Source organism: Austrofundulus limnaeus, unplaced genomic scaffold (assembly GCF_001266775.1).
Source record: "Austrofundulus limnaeus strain Quisiro unplaced genomic scaffold, Austrofundulus_limnaeus-1.0 Scaffold28, whole genome shotgun sequence".
NCBI classification, from domain to species: Eukaryota; Metazoa; Chordata; class Actinopteri; order Cyprinodontiformes; family Rivulidae; genus Austrofundulus; species Austrofundulus limnaeus.
This window is the reverse complement of record NW_013952430.1, coordinates 461,389-474,017: the sequence shown is the minus strand read 5'-3', so window position 1 is coordinate 474,017 and position 12,629 is coordinate 461,389. Positions and strand designations below refer to the sequence as shown.

General features: G+C 38.1%; 1 protein-coding gene across 1 annotated transcript in view; it reads left to right on the top strand.

The window, feature by feature from the left end:
* Nucleotides 1-12,629, top strand: part of LOC106515312 (regulating synaptic membrane exocytosis protein 1) — a gene marked incomplete at its 5' end in the record, with an annotated part of 131,292 nt that overhangs the window by 73,822 nt on the left and 44,841 nt on the right. The window contains 4 exon segments of the mRNA XM_014005028.1: nt 9,753-9,799; nt 10,199-10,314; nt 10,405-10,535; nt 10,812-10,983. Coding sequence (XP_013860482.1) covers nt 9,753-9,799; nt 10,199-10,314; nt 10,405-10,535; nt 10,812-10,983 — 466 coding nt within the window.

The following is a 12,629-nucleotide window of genomic DNA, read 5'->3' as shown; positions in this document are numbered from 1 at the left end:
CCTGTGAACGATGGCCATGTGATGTGAGTATCAGTCACCTGTGAACGATGGCCATGTGATGTGAGTATCAGTCACCTGGAGGCAGGACTTAAAAGCCTGAATTTTGCCTGAAACTCTCAGACTGAAGAAGTCTCTTGGAAGAGAGACGAAACATTTCATTAAAGAAGAACCCGTTCAGAGGACCTATAACATTTTTTTTTCCTTTTGAGCCAGAGTCTGGAGTGAAAAGCTGAAACAAAGGGGGAGGTGATATTATCACCTCTCCGTACTAAGTCCTGATTGATGATTGGTGAGCAGATGTTCTCTTCGGGTTTTAAGGCTGTGTCACACTGCAAGATTTTAAAACAGTCAGCCAATTTTCAAAGACTGATAGAGTCCACATGTGAGGATAAAAAAAATCATAGATATACCAGGTTTGGTCCTACAGTGTGTGGTGTACAGCCACACTGCAAGTGACAACACACCATACACGAAAAGATATTTCATTCATGAACAGTCAGATGTTAGATGTGAAATCACACGAGACTTCTTGAAATCTCATGAGAATTCAGATGTCAGAGGAAAAAAATCTCACGTGACCTCCAGAGAGACATGAGTTCAGAGTAAATACACATTTGTGACGAGGAAGAAACAATAATGATCATTTGTGGACTATTTTTTACCAGAGGAAAAACAATTCTTTTAACATCCAGCAGACCTTCTGGTGAGTCATGTCAGGTTTTTTTTGTCTTCTGTATTTTGGATTCCCCTCCGTGTTTACATCACCTTGCTTTCTGATTGGCTACATGTCTCATTCAACAGGCATCGAGCTTGATTGTATGGCAAGCCTCGGGGATCACAAATCAGATGTATATTTACGCCTTGTTCCAACCTGTAATTTGCGGGCTGTGGCATGTTTTAAGTGCATACGTATTGTGAATCAGAACGCGTGGTGCTGTAAATAACGTGTGGTGGTGTTTTCTGCATATTTTATCATCAAGAGGCTGTCCTGTTAGTGCTCAGCCAGTAGACTTTATGGGGGGTGGTTACACAGACATCGTGCTGTAAGAGACTAGTTGATAAACACAAGGTCTACTTTTTAATGTATCTTTTCATCATTTTAAACATGAAACTATAAAAGGTTAAGCATAGTACATGTAGAAAAGAACTACATCAGGAGAAAAATATTTCTAGATTCCCCAAACACCAGAGATCCTCTGGTTGTATCTGCCATGCAGTGCAGTGATTGGATAAAATGCCCTAAAGTATTTATGGCACCGCACGTTCTAAATCACAACGCATTTGCACGTAAATAACGCAGCAGCCCGCAAATTCTGGGTTAGAATAAGGCGTAAATATATGTCTGATTCGTGATCCCCGAGGCTTGCCATACATTTGTTCATGGTGTGATATTGAGCCAAAAAAACCAAACGTGTTGAATATCTCTGATTTGAGGTCGGAGCGGTCCTGACGTTCTTCCGAGCCAACTAGATACTCACCACCCACGGCAGGAATAAATGCTATGATTATCTTTAGAGCCATCACGATAATCTGGACTTTCTTAAGATTGTCGGAAGGGCCAGAATTCGACACAATTCTCCTGCTGTGTGACGCAGCCCTTAGCAGAGGAAGGCAGAGGTGCAGGACTGTGGGATTGTAAAACAAAGTCCCTGAGACATCATCTCTGTCAGAGTATCCTCATCACAAAGATGTTAGCTTTGCACACATAAGTCAAACATTAATTATTAATTAGAATAAATATACAGGTAGATCCTACACAGTAGAAGGAAACACGCCTAATTCGCATTTCTTTTTTTTCTTTTTGCATTACAGTAGGATAGAAACATGACTAGTGATATGTGTAAAATAGTGAAAATTAGAAGAAAGATTTTACCACAAAGGTTCAACTTAAAGTGGGTTTATCATTTACAATAACTTCTGCCACTTTTTTAAATTGCAACATAGTTTTTGCAGAATTATTGCTTATTTGAGCTTTTCTTTCTACTTTGTGTTTCTGTGTGTGTGACTCGTTAAGAGTGCTGTTGTGTGTGACAAGCACAAGTGTGTGGTTACCCAACGAGCCAACAACAGCAGCTTCAACAAAACTTTTAATCTTGTTTCTTTATACACTTCTTTTACAGTGTATACATCAAAACATATGTATGTTTTTTGCCATGGTTACACATAATGCTTGGATTTTAAAGAGTAAGTAATTTTCCACTGCTTAGAAAGCTAATGTTGGCAACAAGGTTTTTATCTTGAAATTTTGATTTTATGTCAGACGTTTGACCAGCTCCTCAAAAATGTCTTTATAGATTTTCTAGTTTCGTTGTATTCATTAATGTTCAAACTCTGTCCTGAAGATGTTGGTTTTTAACTCTTACACTAGTTGCTGAAAAAAAAGATTGAATGTAATCGTTTCTCTCCAAACACTCACGAAGGGTGTATAGAAAATATCAGTAAGTATTCTGTTCTTTATTTTATTTATTTTTTTATGTTTTAATTTGATTAAAACCCTGTAATCCTCTCTCACTCACAGAAACTTATTTTCTTCAATGGTGTCATTTTGGATGAATTATTGATCGAAACTGTATTCATTATTGGACTGACGATGGATGAAAATGCCTATTTTTGTGAAAACAGCTGCATTGTGACAATCGGATGTAACTCAATGAGATCCAAAATGGCCCCAAAGAAACATCCATCATTTTAAAACGCTTTCACAAGCTTTTCAGCTGCCTGCGCAGGAACGTGAAAGGGCCTTCAAGTCATCTACAGCTTCTACATTTTCTCTGCATAGTCAGCTTTTAAAGCTGGAACTTCTTTATTTCATTTACACATTTAAGATGTTTGACTTTGAATTGCGTTTAAAGGCAATACATTCTCTATGAAACACTTATCAGTTTATTACAGAGTTTAATGTCTAGGAATAAAAGTTAAATTTTGAAACAAGTATTTTCAGTTGCTTCCTAAGAAAATTTCATTGGTTAGAAATTAGCTGAGCATTTTTGAATCTTTATGTGAAGATTAAGCTGAGTATAAAAATGTTCAGTAACAATTAGTTCTTAAAAATGAATTGGCTTTTAGAGACTATATATATTTTTTTTTTGGGGGGGGGGGCATGTTTTTTGTTGTTTTTGCAAGGAATCAAACAATCTCATCTAATGAAAGATGCTCAAAGATTTTTTGTTATAAAACCATCCATGTTTTTTACTCAACCTGATCTATAAAAGCAAATTTGAGTGACTGCAACAATTATATATTTTTTTCCTTTCTTTATTGTTTTTAAATGGTAGAAGGCATTATTGATAATTTTGTATACATCGAATAATTAATTTCAGAGAGCTTACATAACAGCTGTCCAGTGTTTCGTGAGTTATTTCACCAACAGACACAGAATTTCATCATCTGTTTTTCCTAGCCTTTGACGATAGCGAGGCATATGTTGTAAGAGGTTAAGTCTTGAAAATTATAGAGCAGAAGGTTAGGAAATTTACAGTGTATGGTGCAAGCCTGGCATATGCTACATTTTTGTGGCATAACTCTTTTGTTGTTTTCATTCGTGTGATGTTTGTTTTTTGCGTGTGGCAGTGCTGCAGCATATCTGTGATGATCAGGAGCATCTTCTTGTCTCAATTCTTCCATTAGGCTGTGTGTTTTGTCAATAATTAGGCCTTGGTCTCATCATCTTTAGGGTTGTTTTTTTTCTCGATCATTCTTTCTTTTGCTCTCTCCTTACATTAATCACTTTGGCAATTTGTCTGCTGTTCTCATCTCCAAGTAAAGTAACCAAACCAACAACAATGTCTCAACGTCAGTTTTTCCAGGTGCGTGTTTTTGCAATATGGAAGACATAAACAAAACGTCGGTTTTACTGCATAGCTGTACACATCCTGTTATCGCACACCTTACAAAGCTTGTTAATATTTTGTCAACATATTTTCCGCTGGTGGATAAGTGGCACACGTATGAACAAAATGTGCAACAGCTTTCACCCTCAGCTGTTAACATTAATGTTGATCAATAACATTTATAGACCTCAGTTAGTGCTTCTAAATTGAGCTTATAAATTTAGCAAGTGCTAATCCACTAATAAATTTTAAAATTAGCAAAAGCCCTAAAGCACTAATCAGGAAATTTGTTCCCCTATTAGTGCTTTAGGGGAGCTGTGCCCACTGTGAGTGTAGGAAGGTGTGTTAATGTAGAGAAGTTCTGTGAGATACTGAGGGGCAAGATTATTGAGGGCTTCGAAGGTGAGGAGCAAGATTTTATAGGAAATTTGATAGGGAGCCAGTGAAGATGTTTTAGGACAGGTGTTATATGACTGGTGGAAGGGGTTCTGGAGATGATACGAGCAGCTGAGTTTTGGACCAGTTGTAGTTTATGGATGGATTTTGCTGGTAAACCAAAAAGTAGGGAGTTGCAATAATTTATATGTGATGTGACCAAAGAGTGAACCAGAATAGCAGTACTGCTGGGTGAGAGGGATGGACGGAGACGAGCAATGTTACGGAGGTGAAAGTAGGCAGAACGAGTAATGTTACTGATATGAGATTTAAATAATAATGTGTTGTCTAGGATGACACCCAGACTCCTAACCTGAGAGACGGGGGATGCTGAGGTGCTGTCAATGAGAATAGAAAAGTTTTTGATTTTTGCAAGTGTGGATTTAGTTCCATTGAGAAGAAATTCAGTTTTGTCACTGTTTAAGAAAGTTGCTTGTGAACCAGGACCTGATATCAAATAGGCAGTCAGACAGTGAGGTGGGTGGGAGGGTGGCATTGGGTTTGGTAGACAGATAGAGCTTGGTGTCATCCGCATAACAGTGGAATTGGATATTATGCTTACGGAAAATATTTCCAAGCGGAAGGAGGTAAATGATAAAAAGAAGAGGGCCCAGGACAGAACCTTGTGGAACACCAGAACAGAGAGGGGTTGAATGGGAGGAAAACGATTTTAGTTGAACTAACTGTGTATGGCCAGAAAGGAATGAAATAAACCAGTTAAGTGGTGTGTCTCAAATACCAATACGTGATAGACTGTCAAAGAGGATGGTGTGCGAAATGGTGTCAAAGGCTGCGCTTAAATCAAGGAGGATGAGAATGGAGAGGAGTCCAGAGTCTGCAGCTGTGAGGTCATTAGTAATTTTTAGAAGAGCTGTTTCTGTACTGTGCATTGGGCGGAAACCAGATTGAAATTTTTCATACAGATTATTGTCAGAGAGGTGGGAATGAATCTGGAATGCGACTGTTTTTTCAAGTACTTTAGAGAGAAATGGCAGATTTGAGATGGGTCAGAGGTTATTAAAATCACAGGGGTCTGGTCTGGGTTTTTTAAGGATAGGGGTTATTGCTGCTGCTTTAATGATGATGGGACAATTCCAGAGGTGAGAGATGAATGAACAATTTCTGTTATTATTGGGATAAGCAAGAGGACAGATTCTTTTACAAGTGTGGTTGGAAGGGGATCAAGTTGACTGGTGGATGGTTTAGATGTTCTGCTCAGGTGAGATATTTCCGCAGGTGATGGAAGTGTAAAACTTGACAATGAGTTTGACAGAGGGGGTAGAAAAACAGAGGTGGGCTGTTTGGATTCTGGATGAGGAGATAAATTCAGGAGGATATTGTTGATCTTATTATTGAAAAATGTCATAATGGAGTTGCAGGTACTGACTGAGTAGAAATKAGGGGAGAAATAGTCTGGTGGGCGTAGAGTTTTGTTTGCTAAAGAGAAAAGTGTAGTCTTATCACCTGTGCTGATAATATCTGTGTAATACTGTGATTTGGCAGAGGAAAGGGTGTTCTTTTAATGGAGAATATGGTCTGAGTATGTTTTTGTGAATTATGAGTCCAGTTTTCTTATACAGGCATTCTAGCTGTATCCTCTGGATTTTAGACGACAAAGTTCAGTTGTAAACCAGGGTGCAGAATGGGTGAAAAAGACAGTCTGAGTTTTTAATGGTGCCAGGGTGTTAAGTTAGGTATGAAGGTTGTTGTTATAGTGAGATACTAGTTGGTCAGGAGAGGATGAGATGTTTATCCTGGGTAGGTAGAGTTGTAGCTCTGTCTAACTTCACTGTAAAAAATGAAATGTTGGATTTACTTAACCATGTTATGTGACCTGGTTCCACTTAACTGAGTTGAGTAAATTCAAAGCAATATACCAGTTTTTTAACCAAAGAACATGAGTATGTTGCTTTGAATTTACTCAACTCAGTTAAGTGGAACCAGGTCACATAACATGGTTAAGTAAATCCAACATTTCATTTTTAGAGTGTTGTGATGCTTCCAGTTGATCTCTTTCAGAATAAAACCATTTCTAGCTCAAGTTTGTATTTTTACAAGTACAATTTAGAGGGATGGTCTATCCTACAGAAGACGTAGTTTTGCGTGATCATGCGCTGCCACGTTACCAGGGTAATACATTTTATGTCACATCGCTTCAGTTGTTCTTTTCAAGATATACCTTCACAAATTTCAGTTTTAATAGAAAAACGTTACAAGTTAATAAATGAAAAGCATTAATAATTTAAGTTTAGCTTCAGCATCAGTACTTGTAACTGCGTTTTATTTAACATCTGATTGCGACAAAAGTTTCTTCAGCTAAGTTGTTTAACTTACAGATTTTAGTCTGCGATAAATTTCCAAACTCTGTCGTTAAAAAAAATCCAATGTAAAATAAAAAGAAAACCTTTGCTGTCTTTGTTTTTCTGTTAAGTTTGCTGACTGCACAATGAATTCTGGGATACCATCGGCCATATAGGATACTTAGATGCAGCTGACGTTTTCAGGATTTTGTCGGCCACATTTGTTGTCCACATGTGTTGGCGCTGATGAATTGGGGCAGCCTACGGCACGAGGAAGTGACATAAACGGCCGAAGTCGGATGCAACCCATGAAGTGAGACTCAACCTATGTGTTGTGAACTCTGAAAAGCCCAGTGTCTCAATAACTGATGCAGAGGGAACCTGGGCAAGTGTCAACATGTGACGAGTAGGGAGTGAGGATGTGTTAGTCCAGCACAGCTTATAAAAGTGAATAAGTTTTATTTTATTTTAAATAATTGGCATGAAAGTAGAAGTTTTACACATTATATTATTTTAGTGTACTTAAAAGTAGCGGAACCCAATTAAAAAAAATCTGCTAAATGAGAAGCTAGTTCCACTATTAGCAGATTAGCAGAACTGTGCCCACCACTGGCAATGCCTATTTTAAGATAAGATAAGATAGACCTTTATTGTCATTGTACAGAGCACAATGAAATTACAGTTCAGAACACCCATTCAGAAGAAGACAGAACATAACAAACATAGGAGAACAGGTACTCTGGGTCATGCAGCCACAGACCCTGCACAGAGCAAGGATCATCTTCATGAAAACATCATGAGGAGGTGCAACCCTTAAAAGAAAAAAAAACTAAAAAGTACACAAGGGAAGATGACGAAAAACAAAACAAAACATCATGTTATATCAACAATGACACAAACTATGGTGTTTATAATAAAAAAAAAACCTCTGCATATTTATTAGCCAGAGAAGTAAGTTGAGTTTAGGGGAGTGTATCTGTGTGAACATCTGAAAAGTTAGCCCGAAGAATCAAGTCCTCAAAACCCGCCCAACCATAGTTCAGAATATGGATGTTAAGTGTTCATTCTGTGCGGTCCTCAGCTTGCTCCAGGAACCAGATCACAGACAGGTGTGTGTGTGTGTGGGGGGGGGGGGTTGGGGTGGGACCCTCAGTCTACGTAAACATCCAGGAAGAATTTTGTCCACAGCTCTCAAGGCCATGTAGGGGAGAGCCAAATTCTGTAATCAGTTGTTTGGGAACAAAAGAGAATGTTTTGGGCCAGGCAGACAATAACAATTTTCCATCTGCCTTCATGTCTGCTGGTACCTCTCAATGTGGCAAATCCAATCAGACAAATAATGTTGACAAATTCCACTGAGCTGTGCTATCAGCTTTCTCCTAGATCAATTCCATCTGGCCAGCAAAGTCCAGGAACCACAGCCGGCCTGTGACCCTCAGCAGAACCGCTTGCAGACCGAGTCCAGCTCGCACAAGGCAAAGGTCTGAGTGCTGATAGACCGGCAAACCTTCATATTTTTCAGGCAGCCAGGAAATGAAAAGCCACTGACGTTGTTTTGTAGAACACCAGGAGACCACCAAGCCAATCTGTAGAATCCAGTGATCGGAATCCAAATATATATCCAGAACAGAGAAGAACAGAGGTCCCACCTTTGACATCTCCTCCCATGGAAGAAAAAACTTTGTTCCAAAAAAAATTATTGAGACCAGCTAACCAAAGCTAACCAAATCCATAAAAATAAAAATATCCATAATTTCTGAGTTTATATAAATTTTTTTTTACATAAAATACCACATTTATGCCAAAATACCTGGGAGTATTAGTATAGAGTAGATTGTGTAACATTATTTTTTTCATGCTTTGTGAAGATTGAACGCCAAAAAAACGCTGATGTTGCAGGAGCTACAGAGCCCTTGAAGGAACACATAGGAGAAACACAAAGAATAGGAAGGAGACTGGATTGTGGCATACAAGGACAATAATGCACTGCTGATGTCAGACACTTTACTGAGGAGGAGTGAGCGATGGCCCACAGGAACACTGAGGAAAACACAACAGTCACACCAAGGTTGCACGATATCAGGAAAAGCTGCAATGTGCAATAACACTGCTTAATATTGCGATGACAATATGACTTGTGATAAATAGACAAATACTTAAGTATGCAGTATTGATGCCTTCAGTTAATTATTACATCCTTTCCATTACAACATGACAGATTTATTAAGTGGCACTAGATAGAGTTGCTGTATTAGCACAACAAATTACACGCAATACAGTTTCTCACTGACTTTAAAACATCGCCCCCATAAAACATTTTCTGATGCTCTAAATACTGGAAAACAACCCTTACTATCATAAAAAACTAAATTGATTTAAAAATTCTGAAAATAAATGAAATAATTTTAAATAAAAGTTAAGTTCATTTTGTATCTCGGGTCCATTTTAAAAAATCTGACTGATGCTGACAAAATGCAGAAATGCAAACATATCTACTAACCATTTATTGCAGTTTACCAGTTTCTTTGCGATATGCCTGATGCACAGGCTGTAATCGTGGTGACGATAAATTTTCGATATGTTGTGCAGCCCTAAGTCACGCAACATAAATCTAATCCTAAAACACAAGAAGCTATAAACAAAACTAAAAAAAAAAATCACAGATCCTGACAGTTGAAAGTATTAATATTATGAAATACTAGAAGTGAGGTATAAGTGATGTGTCATGTTAGCTATTTTCATACAAGAAAGTGTAACAATTAATAAATCTGTGCTAAATAAAGCTGAGTCAGCATTTGGGTTGCACGTTAACAAACGTGATTGATAAGTGCTTCACAGTTTGCTCAGTTTTGTTTAAAGTGCGATACAGATGTTTCCAGGGGTTAGGGGAAAGTGAGCAGAGCTGCTGGTTTTCATCCGTTCTTATTATTTCAGCTCATGACTCAGGCTCTAGAAAAAATGCGAACAAATCTGTAACACAGAGCAGTCATGAGAGGAGCATGCCTCATCTTCCCTCTGCTGCTTCATGTTGTTGAACCACATGATGCTTTTCATCTGGACACCAGAACCGCTTTGATTATTCCACTGCTTCTTTATGTCCGAACACTGCTGCATGCGTCTTTACATCATTTCTAATGTTGTTTCATCCGGCACCATGGTTGACTTTTCACCGCTGTCTCTTTTTCAGTGATATCCCAAGAATCCCCGATACGTCCCACCCTCCATTAGAATCTAGTAAGTTTCTCCCTTAAGATGTTTCTGTATGTCTGTCTCACTAATTGATTTACTTATTTTGAGTTAAGGAATTTGATCAACCTAACAGAAAAAAGCGTGACCTTTTTGCTGTATGTAACGTGCAATAAATTCAAAGTGTTTTGTGTTCAGGGGCAGTAATGTTCTGCAACACAACACTTGCAAACTAGGGCAGATATTCTGAATCATTTATCATCTTGACAGGATTCTTGGAGCCTTTTTTTTAAAGTTCTCAATTCAAAAAGTTACCAGAACATGTTTTTGGATTTGGCCACAAATTATTTTGTTTTTATTTGTCAAAATGAGAACATTTTTTTGTTTCCTTTAAATAGGAGCAGACATTAATCATCTTGAATTTCTGTTTATTGTTTTTTTTAATAGCAGGTTCCAGTTCTTTTGAGTCCCAGAAGATGGAGAGACCATCCTTAAATGTCCTATCTCCCTCCAGTCCTGGGATGCTCCGAGACGCTCCACAGCTGATGCCGGGCCGACTCTTGGTGAGTTTGTGCTCTCTGATTGGATCAGACTCCTCCAGTGTCCAAATGCGAACGTAAACCAAAACAATGTTTTGTATGCTTCACACTCAGGTAAAGCTGTGGTATGACAAAGTGGGTCATCAGTTAATTGTCAACGTGCTGCAGGCGGTGGAGCTTCCTCTTAGGCCTGATGGGCGTCCCAGGAGTCCTTACGTCAAAATGTACTTCCTCCCAGATCGCAGGTGGCTGACCAATCATTGCAGGCTGCTAATGGAGATATGTAAAGTTACCGATCTCACACATTAAAAAAAAACATCTTCTTATGAGGAGTCAGTGAATCAAGGAAATGATTAAGTGTTAAAGAAAATCCTTTTTGACATCACTAGATTTCTGAGGCTCATTTTGATCTTTTTCATCTAATGGCTTTAAAATGTTGGTTCTGATTGGTTTATTCTGTCAGCTGAACCTAAAGTAAAGGTTTACTGAAAACAAAGTCATAAATCCTGTTGTTTACGCAGTGATAAAAGCAAACGAAGGACAAAAACAATGAAGAAGACCTGCGAGCCAAAGTGGAACCAGGCGTTCGTCTATTCTCATGTTCATCGAAGGGATTTTCGGAACCACATGCTGGAGCTGACAGTGTGGGACCAACCCAGGTCCCCAGAGGAGGACAGCATCTTTATGGGAGAGGTACTGTTCACACACATTCAGGTGCCTGAACCAGTCATGGGAAAAAGAAAAGATTCTCTTTGATCTGTTTGGTGGTTTTTGTATCAGGACATAATAAAGCTGATCTGATCTTTATCAGATTCTAAAATGATTTAAAGGGTCAATATTATGTGTTTCTCAGGCATACATTTAAATACTATACCATAATAACTTATCTATGTCACCTTTAGCTGTTATTAAAATGCCGTTTTATGTTTAAATAGAAAATAAACTTATCTTCTCATCACTTCCTCTTCTAAACGCCTTGAAATTGGCCTTCCGCTTCTGTCTCGCCCATTTCAGTGTGTGTGTGTGTGTGTGTGGGGGTGGGGTGGGGTGCTATGATGCAGTTTACTTGGCATCTGAAAATACATTTCCTCAAAGGTATTTTTAATCTGAAAAGAGCTTCACTGAGTGAGAACTAATGTTGAGAGCTCAGCAGACAGTTAGGTTTCACTTTCACTTTCACCCGAGAGCCTGCAGGAGTCATGGGCGGGGTGTGTGGGGATGGGGGAGGGATGGTCCGCCATGAGGAAGTTTGGCTTAATGACACGTCCCAGAGGCATTTCTGGTCCCCACCTGTCGTTTTGCTCCTCAGCATGACTTCCTAAAAACACTGCAGGATTTCTCAAACATGCATGAATGAGTCAGAGCAAGGCTTTGGGTATGTTTTTTTATGAGAATATAACATTATAACATGATATAAAACTCAAAAAAGTTGATTTTACATGATATTGCCCCTTTAAATCCAGCTCAGCTGTAGAAAAGATGCAACAGATTTTACCTTGTTAGTTATTCAACAAAAGTTAAGTTAAAATGGAAAAGTTGTGTCTTAAAAGTCCATCCCATTATCCACAAACTTAAAGAACCAACTTCAGCAACAAAAGATCTAAGCTGTCTTAAAATATCCGGGAGAGTAAGAGTGATTCTTAGTCTTGAGAAATTTGATGAATCCCAAATTCCACTTTCAGAAGTTTGATAAATACGGGCCCAGTTAATTTGTATTATAGAATATTGTATCCTGATGTGTAAAGCTTTAGAAATAAAATGAGTTGGACTTTTTTTCCATAGTTTTTTGTATCATCCCTGGGACATTATCCAATTAAGACACCTTTTTTCAACACTTTTGTGAGCTCAGGTTGCAAATGCCCAAGACAGACCACACTGAGGAAGAATGGCTGAATTAGACACCAACATTATGTCTTCTTCTAGATGTTTTGCTTTTTTTAAGACATAATGTTTGACACACTGCATTAATAAGATATCAGCAAGCAGTTTAAATATGAGTTTACATTTTGCTCAATACCTCTGTTGTGAGTAGGGTTGGGCAACATTGGCAAAAAAATTAATCACGATTAATCGTGGGATTTAGCCAATAACAATTAATTTGATGATTAATCCCCTGGAGACCCTGATATCCTAGTCACATGACCAATTTAGTGGGAAAGATTTGCTCTTCGTAAAAATCTGTTACAAATTGTGTCAAAATTACAGACTTCAGGCTATACATCTAATTTTAAATTGTGCTGATAAATAAATTACAAAACTTTTTTTATGTTTGTCATATTTATTATTTGGTTTATTATTGTTTGAAATTAATATAATTTGTTTGTAAATAGGAGCAGATA